The 21,850-nt window shown below is 42.6% G+C and overlaps 1 protein-coding gene across 1 annotated transcript in view; it reads right to left on the bottom strand.

Annotated features, from left to right (window-relative positions):
• The window catches only part of LOC110154948 (ubiquitin carboxyl-terminal hydrolase 43-like), a 222,893-nt gene that overhangs the window by 127,445 nt on the left and 73,598 nt on the right, over nucleotides 1-21,850 (bottom strand). The window contains exon 3 of the mRNA XM_055152938.1: nucleotides 15,213-15,310. Within this exon, the coding sequence (XP_055008913.1) occupies nucleotides 15,213-15,310 (98 nt within the window). The remainder of the gene's footprint in view (nucleotides 1-15,212; nucleotides 15,311-21,850) is intronic.

The following is a 21,850-nucleotide window of genomic DNA, read 5'->3' as shown; positions in this document are numbered from 1 at the left end:
ATAGTACTTAAAGTGTAATAGCAGCTTTATGTCCGTGTTAATATCCTATCCCACAGAGGTAGATGTAGTAAAACGAGTTCTGCCCGCCGCTCGCTCCATTATAACTCTACGTGACAGGAGGCACACTTCACCGGGCTCTCCACCGCCGCCCGGGACTCCCAAACACACACAGAGATAAACCAGGCTCTAACAGTCCTATCTGTCACTGTGTCTGCTCTACCTTCTTAGCTTTGTCTGGCTCTGCAGTGTTAGACCTAAATGGAGAGATGGTGTAATCCTTCATTCATTCAGGGGCGGTTCAATGGTGGTCATCCGGACACTGGCTGCAGACTCTGGGATTTATACGCCAAGATAAACCGGGCCTATTCTTTTAAATTGACTTTTCAGAGCTTTTAAAGACGCTACAGTTGTTTCCTCTTCTCATTCCACTCAGCCGAACTTGTACTTGTAGTGAATCGGGCGTGTTTGAGCGTCTTTAATCGCTTCATTTCACGACACCATGTTACCTATCAACCCACATTTTTACCTGCTCTAAGAAAACAGCAATTTTATTTTCTTAACTGCTGATAGGCGTAGGATTTGGCAGTGTCACATACTCATTTTGGTGCAAATGTAACGGGTGTTGTTTGGCGTTGACTCAACGCACACTGCCGCCGTCGCCTTGTCGCCGTGGTTTTTGATTTATGGAGGCAATGCAAGGAGGCAAGGATTTAAAACTGGCATTCGTGTTAACAAAATGAAGCGGAAAAGACAGCTCAGTTCAGATTTTTTTGTGAAATCCAACTTTTTTGCGAGGTTGTTCCCAGTTCTAATTAAATGCGACTTGTACGTGATCTCCAGTGTGAACTTTAAATGCCCCAAAAGTGTCTCGCATGTGCACTGGAGGACACGACAACGTCACTTACACTTACGAGCGTGCTCAGTGTTTATGATGAATTACTTCGCGGCACACAGACCTCAACGTAGATCAAAAAATCAAAAACGACGGCGACAAGGTGACGGCGGCAGTGTACGTTGAGTCAACCCTGAACTATAATCCACCCTTTATCCATTCAATTTGCACCAAAATGAGTATGTGTCACTGCTGAATCCTACACCAGTTAAGAAGATAAAATTGCAGATAAATAATTGTGGTAAAAATATAGGTTGATAGGTAACACGGTGTCGTGAAGTAATTCAACGCCACAACGCAAGGAGGTGAGGATTTAAAACTGGCATTCGTGTTTACAAAATGAAGCGAGAAAGAAGGCTCAATTTGGATTTTTTTTTTTTAATCCGATTTTTTTGCGAGGTCGTTCACATTTCCAGTTAAATGCGACTTGTATGTGACTCCAGTGTGAACTTTTAATGCCCCAAAAGTGTCCTGCATGAGCACTGAAGGACACAACGACGCAGCGAGTTTACGGAAGTCGCCTAAACATGGACGCGAGCATTGAGCACCTGGAGATTTTAAAGTCGCTGTGGTACCGGAGCCAGAACATGTACAGCTTATTTATTTTAAGGAGGAGATTGAGAAGGAGAAGGTTTTTGGCTGTGACGTTTTGTCGGGCAGTAGCAGCAACGTCCGTAGAAAGGAATGAGATGGTGCGGAGTCGCAGACAAGAGTGGAGGGATTGTGATGTGCTTCACTGCTTCACTGACACGGAGTTCATACACAATTTTCATATGACGAAAAGAGTGTTTGTGTAAATTTGTGAGCGTTTTCTTCCAGTTTCTGCCTACTTTAGAGCAGAATAGTGACGTTTGGCGCTTGTTGATGACATGTAGGGGGATGAATGCGACCTGGCTGTTCAGACTGAAGTCGCATGTCAAAAGATCGGATATGTATCGGTTTTAGGAGCACATATCAGATTGGCCTGGGTCGCATTTAAAAAAAATAATTGGATCTGTGTCATTCAGACTGTCATTAAAAGATCAGATACAGGTCACATAGGGGTGAAAAAATCTAATTTGGGTCACTTCAGGCTGCAGTCTGAACGTAGCCGAGGAGTATCGGAAATGTAAATGGATGTAGAGAGGACCAATCACAGCCCTTATTGTTTGCGTCACTTTTTCTTGCTGTCTGCTTTGTTTCAATGCGTAGTGAGAAAATTTCGGAGGTGCACATCGGACAACACAAACGCTCTGTGGAGGGGGGTGATGATTTGGCACATGACCATAAATTGGGCTTAACCCTGTCTCCTGTCAATCATCATATCACTGTTGCACAATCTTCCTATGACCTCTTGTATAACGAGGAGATTTTATATTTTATTACTTATTTTTCCATTTTATTTTGACTTGCACATATACATTTACATAATTATGTCTTATTTGACCCCTGCCTCTTGTCCTTTTTGGCTACTTGCATTGAATTTATTATTACCATTTATATTTTTTGCCTTTGTTATTTTATTATATTGTGATGAGTGAGCTACTGTGTCCAGATAATTTCCCATGTGGATCAATAAAGCTGGTCTCAGTCTGAGATCTTAATCCCGTGCGAATGCGTCTTGTCTGTAATTTGTAAAGTCAAAATTTCGCCTGGAAATTACTGACTATATTTCGCCAAACACAGACGTCCGGTGATAATACTGGTCCTTTGTGAATCTGCATCTCAGTGTTTGTTGTTGTAATTGCACTCCTTTTCTATCTCTTTCTTTTCTTTCTGGGTTTTTTTCTCTTGCAATCTCTGTGTCAGTGTCAGTAAAATAGAGTAATTTATGGATTTCGCTTATCCCGTGTGAATGCGCTGCCAGTAATGCTGAAGTGGGGCGGTAATTTGAAAATTACCAGACGTCCCCAGGTTGTACTTGTGCCGTGCGAATAGGGCTTAAGTCTAAAAAAAAAAAATGTTTGATGACATTTACAGCAATGTCAGCTCCTAGTTTTCTAATGTGGAACTCATTTGGGCTTTTAGTAAGTTCTTGAGATGAATTTTGTGATTTAAAATGCCCAAAATTATAACATCATGATCCATGGATGTCATAAATTATAACTCTCGAGCACAATGCGTCTTTTTTAACTAAATCCAGCCTCAGAGGGAGCAGGAAGACCCATCATGATGCCTCTAAACTCCCCCGTTTTTGGTTTGGCCTCAGTGAATTCAGAGCAGTATAGAGAGTCTAAAGTCCAAAGCCAGTTCCATCAAATGTAAAATGGCTTCTGGATGGGAGCCTCGATTGCATAAACAGTGTCCAGATGATCACCGCTGAAACCTTCTCTACATTACCTCCTAAATAATGTCATGCAGAGTCTTTAGTAAGGAAGTAAATAGACTTTTTTTCTACGTTATCAATATATTTTCTTATTTTTTTCTTTCTTTTTGTCTGGTCAGCTGATTTAAACAGGTTTTGGAGCTGTCTTCTTATCTGTGGAGGTAAAACGACAGCGCCATCTGCAGTCCGATGTCTTCAGGACAGTACGCCAGGTGTGTGAGAGTAAATAAGCCCCCTCGTCCCGGTTTAAAGGAAAGACAGCACCAAAACCTGTTTGCATGAGCTGACCAGACACATCACATCATCACATGACCACTCTAAGGATGGTATAAAAACAAAACTAAACTTTATTCTGAAAAAAGCATCTGAAACAAATGATCAGAAGACCAAATGAACTTCACTGGACTTATATATTTTCTTATTTTAACAATTATTAGTGCCAGTAGTCAGTCTGACGCTGCCATTTTAGGTACAACTTTAGCTAGTCTCTAACAGAATCCTGCATGGGTCCATTTTTGTAGACCCGTACCCACACAGCCCTGCCCCACACCCGCCCGTTAACCCGTGATTATTTCAAAGTTAAATCCACACCCACCCAGACCCGTGAGGACTAAACCAGGACTAAACCAGGACTGAACCTATGCCAGGTCATTATATATTATTATAGTATTATAAATATATACACCCCACAAACCACAGAATTGATCACCAGGACTACACCAGAACTGAACCAGGACTAAACCAGGTCTGAACCAGGCCTGAAGCAGGCCTAAACCAGGACTAAACCAGTGTAATTAGCATAAATATATACACGCTGCAACCGCAGAGCCGATCGCCAGGACTACATCAGGACTAAACCAGGTCTAAACCAGGACTTAACCAGGTGTAAACCAGGTCTAAACCAGGACTTGACCAGGTGTAAACCAGGAGCGCAGCCACCAAGCCGATCACCTCCACTGATGGGTTTTATGTAATAAACTAGAAAAGCACTCAGAGAGCACAGACCTCCGCCAAGGACTACAGTCCCCCTCATATTAATTGTGTTTTCCATAAATATTTGTCTCGTATCTTTCAATTTGGAATATGAAAGAGGATCCGATTGTCCATCCCTGAGTCAATTTTCATGGGGTTTGGTCAATAATTAATCGAGATATTGAGAAACAAAATTTTTGGCCCCATTTACCACAATGTTAACTAAAATTTCAAAGTGATCCAGAATCCAGGATTTCTTCCGGATCACCCCCAAAATGAAATCACTTCTTCCTTTTCACATTTCCAACAAATCCTGAAAATTTCATCAAAATAGGTCCATAACTTTTTGAGTTATGTTGCTAACAGACAAACAAACAAACAAACAAACAAACGCAGGCAAAAACATAACCTCCTTGGCGGAGGTAAAAAGGTGTTTTCCAGGAAATTCCAGGAATCGGCAGGGTTTTGTTTACAGGGCAACGGACATCCAGTATTTTTCTCCCATTCGTCATTCATTTGATTCACCTGACCCGCCCGTGTGTAATCACTACCTACTCGCCCGTAAAATTCCAGAACGTTAAAACCCGCCCTGGTGCAAGTACTGTTTTTTTAATGATTCATTTATAACAGACTTCTTGTATTTAGGCCCGTCCTCTAGTGCTGAAAAAAGTGTTTTTAACGTCCTGTACACCGTCCTTTTAACATTTTTTGCTACAGTTTTTTATCATTTACATTAAATGCTCAAAATTCAACTTTTCTAGTAGAAGTCAGCCACTTGCTTGTTACCATGGAGATTTTATTATTCTGCCTGGAATGTTCCAAAGTATGGCTTTAAACTGATCTATGTCCATTGGGTTAATGAGGTGATGTTTCTAGGCCAAGTTATGGGTCAGATCCAGTAAGAATACACGTTTTTCACTGCATTTCTGAGCAATTAAAACAACACTTTAATGCCGTAGTGTGGAACATTCGAGGTAAGGCAATTACATCTCCTTAGACGCACAAACAGGTGGCAGATCCTCCAACGGAAAAGTTAAATAAAGCACTTTTAATGCACAGTTGTAAGAAGGACTAACACAAACCAAATCTGTATTTTAAAATGATCAGCTATTGTTTTCAACCTCATTTAAACACGGAAATACTCAATTTACCGAAGGACTTTTACATGAATAATGCATAATTTTGAGTCCACATTTACACTTTAACATCTTTACTCGTGTTGTTAAATACTGTTAGTGCATAGGCCTGAGGAAATGTACTGTATGAACCATTATCAAGTGTTATAGTGATCCCTGAAGGAGAAAGCACAGATTACATTATAGAGGTGTTTTATGACTTCTGTAAGTACTTTTTGTTGTTTACTGTTGCACCTTACAGCAGCATTTTTCACAACACTACAACTCCCATGATGCTCTTAAAATGCATGTCCCCCCGCTGTCTGCACGGTGAGTGAGTGGGTGGACTGATATTTCTATATTTTTCTCAAGTAGAAGTAAAAGTGTGTTCAAGGGGAGAGTGAAGAGGCAGAAGAGACGGGGTCTGTAGGTATAAGGAACAGTGTGATTGCTCTGACAGGTATCCACACTTCAAACTCCGCTCCTGCAGCCCGATATTTGTACTCAGAAAATCAGAAAAGCTGTAATCATGGCAGTCCTGTGTGATGTCATGTAGTACTTGTTTCTATACTAAGAAACAGCACTTTTTTTCAACATTTTTAACCAGAAAGATAGCAAAAAAGTTGGTTTCGTGTTTACCGTAAAATATCAAATAATAGCCTGGTTTCAATCAACCACCAGGTCCTCTTTACATGACAGGTGCAGGTGTATATTTTGCCGAATATTTGTCGATGCCAAATAAACGCCAACTCTAAAGTAGCAGCTGTTGTGGCTGCTGCCGAGGAACTGCTCAAACATTTCACATTTCTCGTGTTTTTGTGCTTTACTTAACCAAAATATCATGATTAGTGCAGTGACAAGACTCTCTGTGGTGTTGCTGCATATATTTTACGGGTGGATATGCGGGCAGGTAGTGATTACGCATGGACTAAATCAGGACTAAACCAGGACTAAACTAGGACTAATCTTAGACTTAAAAGAGAGAGAGAAGCCCAGCTCGCGGAGCTCTTCGATAGTCCTTTCGCCTGTGGTCACCAGGAATGGGCATTTGATTAAATTTTCTTAATCGATCATCGGGAGAATTAACAATCGATGATCGATTAATCATTAACGTTTTTCTATTAAAATGATCATCATTATTATTACTATCTGCACTACTAATCTGCATAAATAAATTCAACTTTACGACATATAAACCGTAACCACTCTAGAGCCACATCAGCCCGTTTGACATTATAATGTGTTTAATTCAGTTTTGCGCAACTCTCACAGAAACAAAATTTACAGCTCTTGTGTCGCTGATGCGGTCAACTTCTGTCGGATTAAAGGACATGACTCAGTGGAATACAGGTTAGTGTGACCAGATTTGCGTTTGTCAAAACCAGGACACCATCATGTCATCGACATTGAGCGACTCTCACCTGACAAAGCTTTTTCATGTTTTCTGTGTCCTGGTGAACTTTTTCCCACTGAACACTGAAACATATGTGCTGCTTTGTACACTGTGCACATGGCCTCACACTTGTCCCGACTGGAACGAAAAGCGTGGAATTTCTTGTACAAGTCATCGTTAAATATGCATTTGCGCTTCGGCACGTTGTAGACTGACCGTCTGTTTGTGTCTCGCTCCTTCTGAGTGCAGAGAGACACATGTACAGACCCCTGTTTGTCCCCGGACACAGACGTTTGGTCCCCTACGCTACTCACAGCAACCTACATTCGGTTTGTCGATTAAAATGAACTTAATTGATGAAATTCTTTATGATCAATTATCGATTAATCAACTAATCATGCCCATCCCTAGCGGTCACCCTACGGTCTACATGGATGCACCTCCGAGCTCGTCCCAGCAGTGAGTCCTGGTTCAGTTCTGTTTTAGTCCTAGTTTAGTTCTGGAATCAGTCCTAGATTAGTCCTGGGTTAGTCCTGGTTCAGTCCGTGGCGTGTGCGGCGCAAAAGTCCGGCATCTCATTCAGTGTTTCTTCTGCTCAGTAAATAAATCCTGTGAAGTGAAGACGGTCGAGTCGCGTATGTGAATTCATGTTCATACTGAAGAAAGTGTAATCGTTTCATTTCGTCATTGTAATTCTTGAAGTCGCAACATTTTAATCCATATTGTGATGGATGTTTCGTTGTTGTGAAATCCCTATTTCGAAAGTGACATAAAAAAGAAAGATAGCGCGACGTAGCGGGCAGGAAATGGAAGCAGTTTTAGGAGTTTTGTTAATATTACTTCAGTTTGGCTATTGGGAATAAACAGCAATGTAATCGTAGCTGCTGCATTGAAGGGTCTTTCTAACACTGGCTTTAACCAAATGAGTTTTAGTTACAAGACCAAATGTGTTTCTAAAAGATAAACTAATCACTATTTTAATGTAATCAGTCTCTGGTCTCGGGTACAAAATACATTAATTTACACAAAGACAGATTCAAAGAAACCTTTCCACAGTATAAATTTCTATCACAGTATATCCAAAGCGTGCCGTAAAAACTGTAAATTAATCAGTTTGAGCACCATATTTTCGCAGTTTTCCTGAGCAAGATTTTTGTGAGGAAGGAATTAATCATCTGCCCCAAATTGCCGTCTGGTCTCAAATAAATGCCTGGTCTGTCATCAAGTGACTGAAACAAACAAATGCCCCGGCTATTATTTTGTATTTTACAGTAGTTCCACTTTAAAACCATGCCTTCTTACTGGGAGCGGGGTCACATCACCACGGATCTGAGCTGTAAATTAGCCGGTTAATGTCACCTGTTGACCAAAACTTCCAAGAAAAACAAAAATATCTTCATTGCAGAAAGTTATATCTTCATTTAATATACAACTATAGAAAAAAAAACAACACAAAAGTAACTGAGTAAATGTTCAGACCTCGACCCTTGCAGGCCCCCCGTCCCCGTCCTCGACTGACAGAGGAGCACTTTGGCCGGACACGACTGGTTCTGTGACACCCTCGTGAAAAGTTTCCAGCAGATAAACCAGGTCCACATACTGACAGAAGTCGCACTGCAGTGAGAGGGACGACTGCAAGTACATCTTATACATATCTCGTGTGTTTATGTGAAATGTGAAGTATACATTTCATATTTTAAAGGTTGTATGGAGGATTTTTGTTTTGTTTCAGATTGTCAATGATAGGTTAAAATAACATTACAGAGATGCAGCAGCCTTGTAATTATGATGACCAAAAAAAAAAAAGAAAATGAAAATCTATCAAATGTGGACGTGTTGAGGCCAGATAAACATCAGCCAATAGAAAACAAGGCTACCTCATTTTCTATTGGCTGTTAGGTCGTCAATCAAACTCCCTACGTTTCTAGTGTAACTGACTCGCTGGGATTACGTGGTTTATGCGGCGGTTCTTAGAGACTTTTTTAAACTGTAGCTTCGCACAAATTTGCACAAAGTTTGTTGCAACGGCGGACGAGAATCCACGATCAGTTCGCCGCGAAAAGAAAGTCTGTTTTCGAGGTCGCTGAAAGAAGAAGAGAGAAGAGGAAAAAGGAGCGAAGACAAACTGAGGTGATTCTTGGAGATCCCTTCCAGCGATGGCGCGACTCAAGTAGACGAAGGTCGCTAAATTGTTTCTAGACCGGTCACTTCGACTGTAATTCCGAACGCCCACTGGCTGTAAACGTGTGATTTCTAGAGTAAGGAGGCGGGAGGAGATGTTTCTACTGAGGAAGAACTGTCACTGTAGTTCTCTTCCCTTAAAAAAATCCTCTATACAACCTTTAAGTATAACAAATGAGTCCTACGTGGTTGTACAATGGGTTTATATTCAGCATGGGACGAGACACAATTCCCACGGTTCACGAGAAGACAAGATTTCACGGTTCACTTTCCAATTTTGGCCTCTTATTTTTAGAATTTATTTGATTTCCTACTTTTATTTCCGTTCTACGACTGCTTTTGGAACTGTCACAGATGTAACTCATGAACATGTGACTTTTTTTTTGTCCAATCCAAATGTAAACACTTGGGGAAAAAAATCTCACGAGATCATTTTTCTCACGTGTGCAAGATCTTGTGGCAGTTTTGTCTCATGAGATCTTGTACCATTCCTAGATTACATGTTAGAAATGAAAGGAATTTATTCTCATCCTTAATGTTGGCTGCAGACACGTGTATCCGAACTTGATGTAATAAATGACAACAAAAAACAAACAAACAAAATATGCTATTTTTTGAAGATCGCTGTCACCGTACAGGGACAGTCCAGAATTTTGGACATAGAACCTCATTTCCTAGTGAGCCAGAGTGTTGGAGACGTGTGGAGACACTTTTTAAAATATTCCATCCAGTCCTTATGTTTGCAGAGGTCACTGGTGCTAGGCTAGTGCATGTCAATGGCCATAGTTATCCTGCCACTAAAAACAGTCTTACCCACTCCACAAAACACCCGAAGTAAATCTATTATTACACCAGACTGTTGATGTGAATGTCTGTGTTGATCGAATAATTTCAGAAGTAAAACCAACCTTGCACTTGAAGGATTTATGTGTGAGCAACAGCAGCGAGTTGTACTTCTTAATTGAAAGGCGAGGAGAAAATTCAGTTTGACAAAAGTTAGTTTGGTTGAAAACGTTTCACAGAAGCAGCTTGGATGAGCTGCGAAACGTTTTCAACCAAACTAACTTTTGTCCAGTCGACAAACTGAATTTTCTCCTCGCCATGGATTCTACCTGGACGACTGAGGGATTCTTCAAACTTCTCGACAGAAAGCTCGGCAGCGGCGGACTGATATCACCTAGCACCTCTCTTACCGGCAAAGTAAAACTCCGCTGCTGCTGAGAAAACAGTCCCTCAACATGCGACGATTCGTGCAATGCAAGGTTAGTTTTATTTCAAAGATTATTCTATCAACACAGACATTTACATGGACAGTCTGGTGTAATAACAGATTTTCTTTGGGTGTTTTGTGGAGTGGGTAAGACTGTTTCTAGTGGCAGGATAACTATGGCCATTGACATGCACTAGTCTAGCACCAGCGACCTCCGCAAATACAAGAACTGGATGGAATATTTAAAAAAGTGTCTCCACACGTCTCCAACACTCTGGCTCACTAGGAAATGAGGTCCTATGTCCAAAATTCCGGACTTTCCCTTTAAGTCTGGTGTTCGCTGCATAATTAGTTCCGTTTTATAAAATTGCCAGATGCCACACTACACGACGCGAGGACTTTAAATGGTTCAACATTGCACAGACACACAGTGAGATGGTGCACAGGATCAGTCGTTTAAAAGCCCAAAGTTTGTCTTGACTGAATATCACTGTTAGCTGAGGCTAGAGTTACATACTCGTGGTGTTTCTGCATTTGCAAAAGTTAGAAAATCAATCAGGGGAGTGATTAGATAAGAGAGAGATGTCTTGTCTCCAGGGAAATGTTATCGCTTTTCCTGGTTCCATGCATTGAAGTTGTCCATCTAAAAACTCTCTCTACGGAGACAAGCAAGTGGTGTTGTGGAGATGTTATTGCTTTCTTCGAAATGTTCCAGCCAATGGGATTAAACTCATTGGGTCTCATTCATAAAACATTCTTAAGAACATTTTTGGCATTCATGAAACTTTACTGAAAAAGTTTTACTGGAAGAAGAGTCAGGAGCACTCGTAAGAACAGAATTTCTACAGTTTTAGAATATTATTGCTCTGATAATGCAACAAAAAAAATCAAATTCCTCCATGATTTTATTGTTCTACTTCCTATAAACATATTACGATGTGATCCAAGAACATTTATGAGGCGTTTTATGGAGCATGTGTCTGTTGGGTCTAACAGACTTTACAGGCTGCAGTGAGTCTCAGTCTGTCCCAGCCCCAGTGCCTCCATATGGGCCTCTGTCACAGCCCTGAGTCTGGTTACAGCGCTGGACTCAACGCCAACATCACCCCCCTGAACCCCCCATGACCAGAGCGCACTCTTATGCACCCCTGCCCCTTTACCACAGGTCCACGGTCATGGAAAACACGATAAACACAACAAAAGCGTCCACTTATTTCAAGTTTATGACACATTATCGCTCCTGGCTGTGATGGGGGCCGTGGTCAGGTCGGCCGATGAAGGAACACATGCTGTTGAGGAGCCGGTCCTCCTTTCATCCGCTGAATCCTATCGTCTCTCGTTTGCCCTTGCAAGTCAGCAGCTTATATTCTTTGAAAACCGCCACACTTTCTCTACATATCAGACAAACTGCATGATCCTTACACTGAACAAAAAAGTAATCGGTCGCCCACTGTTCTTTGAAAACTTGGCACTCTCTGTTAACTTTTTGTACTTCAACACTCGCCATTTTGTTGTCCTTAATTGCACTACAGAACTCTGCGCGTTTGTTCACTGTCAGTGTTTGATCTCGAGCTTGCCAGGTGACGAAAATTTGGCGGGAAATGTAAATATATCATACAATTATTTAAATATAAATACTTCATATAAATATCTTCTTTTTTTTATCAACAAAATACAAGAGGCAGACGTGTTATTATTTGCCAAAAAGCAATTTGAAAAAAAAAAAAGGGCCAGTTCAAGTGGTGGGGGCAGAGGGGCTGGGGGACCTGTCAAAGGGGTGTGACGGGCCTTTGTTTGATGACCCCTGACTTAAATATTTCCTCAGTGAGTGTGTTTATATGGGTTTGGACATTTGAAATTGCCACTGAAGCTGTAAAAGAGCCGTAGTCTGTAGACTCCATCTGACCTCCTCGTTCACTCTCTCCCTCGCGCTTTCACGTGTCAAACCCATACTGGCCATATTTGGAAGTTCAAAGGGTGTTTCTAACCAAATTCATATTAATTTTCTATGTAAATGAAATATGAAAAATGAGCATGGAGTTGTTTGCTGCTGGATGTTGCTGAATTAGGCGCAACTGTCACTTAAAGGTTGTATAGAAGATTTTTTAAGGGAAGAGAAATACAGTGACTGTCCTTTTTCAATTTTTTTTAGATGTTTCTCCCTCAGTAGAAACATCTCCTCCAGCCGCTTTACTCTAGAGTCACACTTGTTTACATTCGTACGTGTTCAGAATTACTGTTGAAGTTTCCTGTCTAGAAATATTTTATCGACCGACGCGTCAGTTTTTAGACCCTTCGCCTGTTTCAGTCGCGCCGTTGCTGGAAGGAATCTCCAAGAATCACCTCAGTTTGTCTTCGATGCTTTTCCTCTTCTCTTCTTCTTTCAGCGACCCCAAAAACCGACTTTCTTTTGCGGTGAACTGGTCGTGGATCTCGTCCACCGTTGCGACAAACTTTGTGCAAATTGTGAGGAAGCGACAGTTTGAAAAAGCCTCTAAGAACCGCTGCTTAAACCACATAATCCCGTCAGTTACAATAGAAACCTAGGGAGTTTGATTGACAACCTAACAGCCAATAGAAAAAGAGGGAGCCTTGTTTTCTATTGGCTGAAGTTTATCTGGCCTCAACACGTCCACAGTTGATGGATTTTCATTCTTTTTTTTTTTGGTCATCATAATTCCAAAGCTGCTGCGTCTCTGTAATGGTATTTTAAACTTTCACTGACAATTTGAAACAAAAACAAAAATCCTCCATACAACCTTTAAGAAGGAATTTGCGAACTTATGAACACTTTGTGAATCTGGTTCTGAATCTGGTTCTGGAGTTCTCTCAGCATCCACACTAGTTCGTATTCGAGTTTTTTTCGTTGTGGATGCAGTGTACGTCCACACTAATCCGATGGAAAACGGCTCCAGAGACTGAACGATCTGGTGCCGCCAACTCCCATGAATTCATCTGACTACAGATCTGATCCGGCACCGTGTGGACGCCTGAAAACGCTGATACGCTGACGTAGGAGCTCTAATTGCGTCCTTATTGGACCACGTCACTGTGACTTGTTCCTTCCTGATTCGCTGGGTTCGTGACATTGGTGATGTGACGCTATTGTGGAAAACAGTTTAATCAAACCAGAGACAAACGGGAAACAGCAGAGCTAGAACTAGTTGCAAGTACACGGTCCACGAAAAGACTGTTTTCACGCTTGCCAACTTCCTCAGTTCTAAATCGGATGATGCAACTTCAGACATGGTTAGCAGAACACCCCTCTGTCACAGAAAGAACACTCATATTCCACTGAGTCATGTCCTTTAGTCTGACAGAAGCTGAACCGCATCAGTGCACAAGGAGCGAGCTGTTTTTATGAGCTCTTAGTTTATGCAAATGAATGCGGTTTTAAGTTTCGTTTCTGTAAAATGTAAACAAATACACTCAAAGCTGTGTGGATAGGGAAGGACTGCGAACACAAAAACGACGTGTTTGGACGCAGATCGTTTCCAATACGGTGATTCGTTTCAGTGTAAATGTAACCTTAAAGTGGAAGCTACAAACATTTTTTAAAGAAAAGATTCACGAATGAGGCCCATTGATGTTGCGTTTATACTATTTCACCAGTTTTATTGCTAAAAGTGGGACTGAACACCTAAACTCCTCCCGCAATCCCAAAAGCGTCCCCCCTCGGTGTCCTGCAGCGTCACAGCAGTGTCCAGGGGGAACCAGGTGAACGCAACAGGAAAGGCTTCGTCCAGATGGTCCAGTTCACGGGGGAGCTCTTCTGAAGAGCGCTCGTCTTTATGGCCACAAAGACCAATCGCAGCCACAGTGAGAGGACGGCTCACTCTACGATTCAAGATTCCAAAATATTAAACAAGCTGATATGAGAGGCAGCTTGTGTTTAATCATGTGTTGTTTCGAAATTTGATCTTTTTTCCTCTCTCACTCTGAGTCCAAAGAGCCACGATTTTTACCCGTGACTCAACAAAAACGCATTCATCTCCTTCAACCTGCCATTTCAGATACAGGTCACATCTGTGTATCATTTGTTTATTCGTTTTTCAAAATAAAACCAAAAATAAGAAAATGAAAAAAAAAAAAAAAACTATTTTCTTTATTATTTGTTTCCAAAACCAATATGAAAAAAAAAATAATAATAATGGAAAATACACATAATGGCCATTTGCCGTTTCCGTGACTTAAATTGCAATGCCAGACTGAACCAGGACTAAACCAGGTCTAAACCAAACAAGACTAAACCAGGTCTAACCCAGGATTAAACCAGGACTAAAACAGGTCTAAACCAGGACTGAACCAGGACTAAACCAGGTCTAAACCAGGTCTAAACCAGGACTAAACCAGGACTAAACCAGGACTAAACCAGGTCTAAACCAGGACTAAACCAGGATTAAACCAGGATTAAACCAGGACTAAACAGGACTGAACCAGGACTAAACAGGACTGAACTAAGACTAAACCAGGTCTAAACTGGGTCTAAACCAGGGCTAAACCAGAACTAAACCAGGATAAAATCAGGTCTAAACCAGGACTAAACTGGTCTCAGTTCTGGTCTCAGTCCTGGTCACCTGAGTCTCTACACGGGCGCACCTCTGCGCTGACACTCAATCCTTGTTCAGTCCTGTTTTAGTCCTGTTTTAGTCCTGGTTCAGTCCTGGTTCAGTCCCGGCATCGCAGTTTAAGTCACGTAAAAGGGAGACGTCCGTTATCCATTTTTTCCATTATTCATTTAAACACAAAGTCGAAAACGGAAAAAAACAAATCATGATCTGTTTTTTTCATTTTGGTTCTGAAGACAAATAATGAAGAAAACTGTTGTTTTTTTCATTTTCTTATTTTTGGTTTTATTTTGAAAAATGAATGAACAAATGACACACAGGATTAGGTCACCACACCCTTTCTGCGATTCACCACAGCAGCAGAATCATGAGCCTCCTCAGTCTCTCCATTGATAAGTTTAATCATTAATCATACTGTGGAATATTACCGGCAAAACCATCATTATCTGGGGACAACTTCTACCCCAATATAAAAGTTACACAATGCACCTTTAAAGTAAAAACCTGAACAATGAATAGAAGTGAAGTACAGCCTGAAGATAGAGGATGGAGTTGTTGTTTTTGTTTGTCACTCACTTGTACTGGGCCTGGAAGTGCTCCTGGACAAAACTGTGCTGGACTTTGGACATGTGGACGGAGCAGTGGTCGGGGAGCTCCTTCTCGCCATCACATATCTGAAAAACAAACACAAAATATGTTACTGAACTTATCTATCTCCGTGGAGACAAGCAGGCGACGCCAACCGGACGTCACAGGTCAGAACTGAGGAGAAGCGAAACCTGTCACCACGGTTTTCCAAGGTATTGAGCAATAAAAACACAACTTTTTGTTGTAACCAGATCAAGTTACAGGTCAGATACCAGACCAGTTTTTATTTGTAAAGCACTTTAAAAACTTAACATCTGTTCAAAGTGCTGTACACAAACAGAATAGACAAGAACACAACTACCGTTTTTTTTGGACTATAAGTCGCACTTTTTTTTTCATGGTTTGGATGTTTCCTGCGACTTCTACTCCTGTGCAACTTATATATTAAAATGTTCACACTGACAGCCTCGAGAGTCTCTAGTCTTGTGTGTCAGTATCTGCTGCTCCTGTTCCTCCTGTACCACTGTGACTTCACTCTACTGCACATGTCTCCTACAAAAAGAGCCTCTGTCCTGTCTGTATCATGTCAGTCGATCGCACCATTTCTTCTGCACCACTGAAAATGTAAACAAACTTATGAAGACGACTGACGAGACTGAACACAAATGCCCCCAAAAACAAAATCATATTTTGCAGATTACAAACTGCAAGTAGCAAAATATGCAGCCAAAAATGGTAATCAAGCGACAGAAAGAAAGTTTAGAGTGAGCGAGGAACTTGTGACACCAGGAGGATGCACCATGAAACTTTCCTGAAGTCACTGGATGGATGGACAAAGCCTGGACTTCAGTGACACCGAAACCGTCCTGTCGGGATTCAGAAAGACCGAAATAATTCTAACTGGAACTGATGCTGAGTCTGACGACAGCGACACAGAAGAGGAAGCGGCGCTCTGTTTACCTCCGGAGGTCGTGGAGTTGCTCAGAAGTGACACCGAGGATGAAGAATTTAATGGATTTAGTGATTTGGAGTGAGATGGAGAGTTTGGTTAAACTTGTTCTGTTCTGTTGTTTATGTTATATTTATCTGAAGAACTGTTCATATGTGACGTTAACAGTCTGTTGTTCTCTGTTCTATTGTTATTACTAGAACTTAACTTTTAAGATGAAATGCCGGTTCCTGCTCTTTGATTTTATAACATAAATTTACCCCCAAAAGTGTGATTTGTATATGTTTTTTTTTTCTTCACTACGCATTTTTTGGCTGGTGCGACTTATACCCCGAAGCAACTTATTGTAAAAACAGTGGGCAAGGAAAGGCAAGTTTATTTGTACAGCACAATTCGTACACAAAGTAATTCAAAGTGCTTTACAGAATAAGAAATACATTAAAATCATAATTAAAATTAAAAAAGAGAGACATAAATTGGAGAGAAGAGTGCGGAATGAAAACCTTTCAGTTATTTGCACAGTTAAACAGAAATGTTTTGAGCCTGGATTTAAACAGCGTCACAGAAGAGTCTGTCTCACATGTTCAGACTGTTCCAGGTTTTAGCTGCATGAACCTGAAACTCTGACTCCCCTTGTTTAGTCGTGACTCTGGGCACCAGCAGGAGGTCGGTCCCTGAGCTCCTCAGAGTGTGAGATGTTCATATGACACTAACATGTCACAGATGGACTTTGGTGCTCGGCCATGGAGACACTTGTACAAGCAGAGCTGCTTTAAAGTCTCTGAGCCACAGGAGCCAGTGCAGAGACCTGAGCACAGGACTTATGTGCTCGTACTTCCTAGTTCAAGTCAAGGACCCGAGCTGCAGTGTTCTGGATGTTCTGCAGCTCGTTTGGAGAGACCAGTAATAAGATACTCAACAACAAGAAATGTACATCTCACTTGTTGTTAAAAAAAAAAAGGTGCATTTTTAGGAGTGATTTAAAACCAGGTACAGACTTTACCTGTCTAATCTCTAATGGCAACTGGTTCCACAGCCGTGTGTTACACTTACAGGTCAGATCTGTGGAGAGACGACCCCGCTCACAGTCCCAGTGTTTGTTTTTTTAAAGTATTTGTTTTTTAAAAGTAACAAAACCAGGTCTAATCCGGGACTAAACCAGAATTTAAGCAGGTCTAAACTCACCGGCACAATACATTTCTCCATCTCACATTCCTCCACGTGTGAGATAAACTCGTGTATTTGCTCTGTGAATTCCCCCCGCCGTATCTCCGCTCTCAGATAACTGTGGAATCCATGACACTTCTGATGGGAAAACTCACGGGGGCCTGCGTCATACACTTTCCACTGTACCTACATAGTGACACTGTTACAAATCTGAAGCTGGAGAAAGACCCGAGGCACCATTTGATAAAAGTAAAGACTGAACTGAAAAAGATGAGAAGACAGAATACATTTAAACATGATGAAAAAGCTTAAAAAGTATAAATGTCATAATGTTGTTCCCTTAACTTAACTGGAGTTGTGTCTTTTTTACTTGTGATTACTTGGGCCTGTTCACGTGACAAAGTTTTTTGGTCGAAACTGTGAAGTTTTTAGTAGTTTTAGTGTTTCGTCCACACGGAGCCGGCGTTTTGTGTGGGTAAAAACGGTGTGAAAAGTGGAGAAATCTGAGAATGTCGGCGTTGTGTTGTGTGGAAAAGCAAACCGCAGCTTTTGAAAAACGATGATGCCATTCGTTATTTGTCTCAAAAAACCAAAATGTCCTGGTTTAGTCCTGTTTTACACCTGGTTTAGTCCTGTTTTACACCTGGTTTAGTCCTGTTTTACACCTGGTTCAGTCCTGTTTTAATCCTGGTTCAGTCCTGGTTTTAGTTTTCCTGGTTTCAGTCCTGTTTTAGTCCTGTTTTAGTCCTGGTTTAGTCCTGTTTTAGTCCTGTTTTAGTCCTGTTTTAGTCCTGTTTTAGTCCTGGTTTAATCCTGTTTTAGTCCTGGTTCAGTCCTGTTTTAGTCCTGGTTCAGTCCTGTTTTAGTCCTGGTTCAGTCTTGGTTTAGTCCTGTTTTAATCCTGTTTTAGTCCTGGTTTAATCCTGTTTTAGTCCTTGTTTAGTCCTGTTTTAGTCCTGGTTCAGTCCTGTTTTAATCCTGGTTTATTAGTCCTGGTTCAGTCCTGTTTTAGTCCTGGTTCAGTCTTGGTTTAGTCCTGTTTTAATCCTGTTTTAGTCCTGTTTTAGTCCTGGTTTAGACCTGGTTTAGTCCTGGTTTAATCCTGTTTTAGTCCTGGTTTAGTTCTGGTTCAGTCCTGTTTTAGTCCTGGTTTAGTTCTGGTTCAGTCCTGTTTTAGTCCTGGTTTAAGTCCTGTTTAGTCCTGTTTAGTCCTGTTTTAGTCCTTGTTTAGTCCTTGTTTTAGTCCTGTTTAGTCCTGTTTTAGTCCTTGTTTAGTCCTGTTTTAGTCCTGTTTTAGTCCTGGTTCAGTCTTGGTTTAGTCCTGGTTCAGTCCTGGTTCAGTCAGGAAAAACAACGTTCTGACTGTGAGCGGGGGTCGCCTCGCCTCTCCACAGATCTAACCTGTAACTTGGTCTGGTTTGGTCTCCATGAAGATAGAAAGATTTAATGCCACACTGTGAAACATTCCAGACAAAGCAACAACATTTCCACGGAGTAAAAGCATTTGACAAACCCTCCACCAGAAAAAAATCACACATTCGCACCTTGAATTGGAATTGTAATAGTTGGTTTAATTTATGTTTTTCGCCTTTAGTAATTGATTCTGGAGGTGTCAGGGAGTCCGTGCGAGGGTGTGCGGGTATTATCGGTGTCCGGGGGAGAGACACGCCCAGGTGAGACAGATGCACAGACGCTAACAGCCCCCGACAGCTCTGTGAAAGTGAGATGGTATCTGGGAAATTGGCTGCCAGCGAAATCATGTCACCTCCGGACTGAAAACTGCAGCTACACGAGATCCAACGCAACCGGCTATTTTTAGAATCAAAAAGAGGATGTATTTTAACACGTACGGCTCACCCCCGTGTTCAATTACAGATCTGCTCCGGGTCTCCCTACGCTAAGTCACTCCCCCTTCGGTGCGCTATCTCGACACAGCCTGCGCGCGTCCTGCTAATGAAACGACTGCACATCGCGTCAGGTTTGTGAAGTTGCTGTGTACAGTTTTGTAGCATGGTTTTATATGTTTATGGAGAATTGTCATGTGGGAGCGAAGGTGACAGGAGCTAAGTGTAAGAGAGCCCAGAAGAGAACATGCATGGATGACGGCTCCATCTATCCATCCATCTTCTTCCGCGTATCTGGGGCCAGATGGCAGAGGTGGCAGTCGAAAGTCTTAGTCACAATAACCACGGGTCCCTACAGGCAGTTCAGGGGCGATTTTTGGCCAAGTCCGTACGGGGTTCGCAAGTGACTCGTACAAGATTCCAAGCTCGTAGACTGCCCGGTGAGCCCGTAGGGAGGAAAGCACATTTTTTTCCTGCGAGCGGCCTACGGGCAGCAGCTCGTAACAAGCACCTATCTCACACTTACGGAGGAAGAACAGGTCAAGTACGTGTCACGCAGGTGTGACGTACAGGTTTTTCCATTTTCTCACACCCCGAATCCCTGCAGTCTACGCACGGGTCCCGGACGGGCCAATTGCGTCGTTCCCACGTGTCACATGCATGCCTCGTGGGAGCTACCAGGACCGCACGACCCGTATAAAAGCTGATGCGATGCCCGTGCGCGCAGCAGCCGTACTGTACACACCAAGTTTTCGCCAATGAGATGCCGCCAAAGCGAAGGCAAAGGGCAAGAGGACGGGGAAGGGCTGTGACACTGAGGGCCCGGAGACTGCAGCAGGAGCAGGGGCAGCCACAGCAGGTCCCCAGGCAGAGCACGAGGCAGTCAGAGAGTGAGGCAACTGGTGGAGACACTGACAGTGGCCACAGCGCGACGCCACAGGGAAGCTTTGTAAGACGCTTGGTATCGCCATGGTCGAACGATGGATGAGTAAGATGTGATGAAGTGGTGATGACGAGTCCAGTATTATATAGCACTGAGCCACATCTCATAAGACTGTCGCATGGGCCGTGTAAGAGGCTTGTACTTGCCTCGTACAAACGACCAGAGTGCGTTGCATGTGGCCTGTATGAGATTTTGACTCGTACGTGACCCTTGTGTGGCACTTAAAGGTTGTATAGAGGATTTTTTCAGGGAAGAAAAATACAGCGACAGTCCTTTGTCAAATGTTGTGCTTGTGTGACTCCACCTTCCTCCTCCACAGCTCCTCAGTAGAAACATCTCCTCCTCCCGCCTCTTTACTCTAGAAATCACACTTGTTTACAGCCAGTGCACGTTCAGAATCACTGTTGAAATAATTTAACAACCAACGCGTCAGTTTTTAGACCCTTCGTCTGCTTCAGTCGCACCGTCGCTGGAAGGAATCTCCAAGAATCACCTCAGTTTGTCTTCGCTCCTTTTCTCCTTCTCTTCTTCTTTCGGCGACCTCAAAAACCGACTTTCTTTTGCATCGAACTGGTCGTGGATTCTCGTCCGACATCTCAACAAACTTTGTGCGAACTGCGAGGAAGCGACAGTTTGAAAAAGCCTCTAAGAACCGCTGCATAAACCACGTCATCCCCGCGCGCCGAGAGTCAGTTACACTAGAAATGTAAGGAGTTTGATTGACAACCTAACAGCCAATAGATAAAGAGGGAGCCTCGTTATCTATTGGCTGATGTTTGTCTGGACTCACTACGTCCGCAGTTGATAGATTTTCATTCATTTTTTTTTTGGTCATCATAATTACAAGGCTGCTGCATCTCTGTAACGGTATTTTAAACTTTCAATGACAATTTGAACCTAAAAAAAAAATCCTCCATACAACCTTTAAGTGAGACGTACTATTGCCTCACGACAGTCTTAAGACCCACACAACACTCGCATGCCCCGCTTTGCCGAAATTTCTCCCAGGGTCCAATACGAGTCTCATGGGACCTACAAGCCACACTTGCACCACCCTTACGAACCACTTATCAAACTCTCTCTCCTCTACGAAACCCCACAGGCCTCCACAGCCCGAGAAATGTCAGCACCCGTACGAGTGAATCGCCCTTGCGGGTTATTGTGACTAAGCCTTAAGCAGGGACTACCAGACTTCCTTCACCCCGGACACTTCCTCCAGCTCCTCCGGGGGGACCCCAAGGCGTTCCCAGGCCAGCCGAGAAACACAGTCCCTCCGGAGAGAAAGAGGAGGTGGAAAGAGAGAGGAGACGGCTGAGAGGATAGAGAGGAGTTGGAAGAAAGAGAGGGTTAGTGGACACGGGGAAGAAGAGAATAGAGAGAGAGAGAGAGGAGAGAGTGAGAAAGAGAAGGGATGAAAGAAAGAGGAGAGGGAGAGAAAGGCAGAAGAGGAGATGACGAGGGGAGTAGGCCGAGAGGGAGGAAGAGAAATGGAGATGGTGAGGAAGAGCAGAGGGAGAAGAGACGGAGATGATGGAGGTTGAGGAGGAGGAAGAGAGGGAGAGTGTGAGGAGAGACAGAGAGAAAGAGATAGAGTGAGAATGGAGAGTGAGTGAGGAGAGAAAGAGAAAGAGGAGAGGAAGAGGAGGGGGCAGAGGGGAGAACACAGCTGCAGATCTGAATGAGGGACCGGCTGACTACAGGGAGCACAGGCTCATTCTGTGTG

This window comes from Boleophthalmus pectinirostris, unplaced genomic scaffold (assembly GCF_026225935.1).
Source record: "Boleophthalmus pectinirostris isolate CB_2022bp ecotype Guang Dong unplaced genomic scaffold, ASM2622593v1 HiC_scaffold_17, whole genome shotgun sequence".
NCBI classification, from domain to species: Eukaryota; Metazoa; Chordata; class Actinopteri; order Gobiiformes; family Gobiidae; genus Boleophthalmus; species Boleophthalmus pectinirostris.
This window is presented reverse-complemented; position numbering and strand designations above follow the sequence as displayed.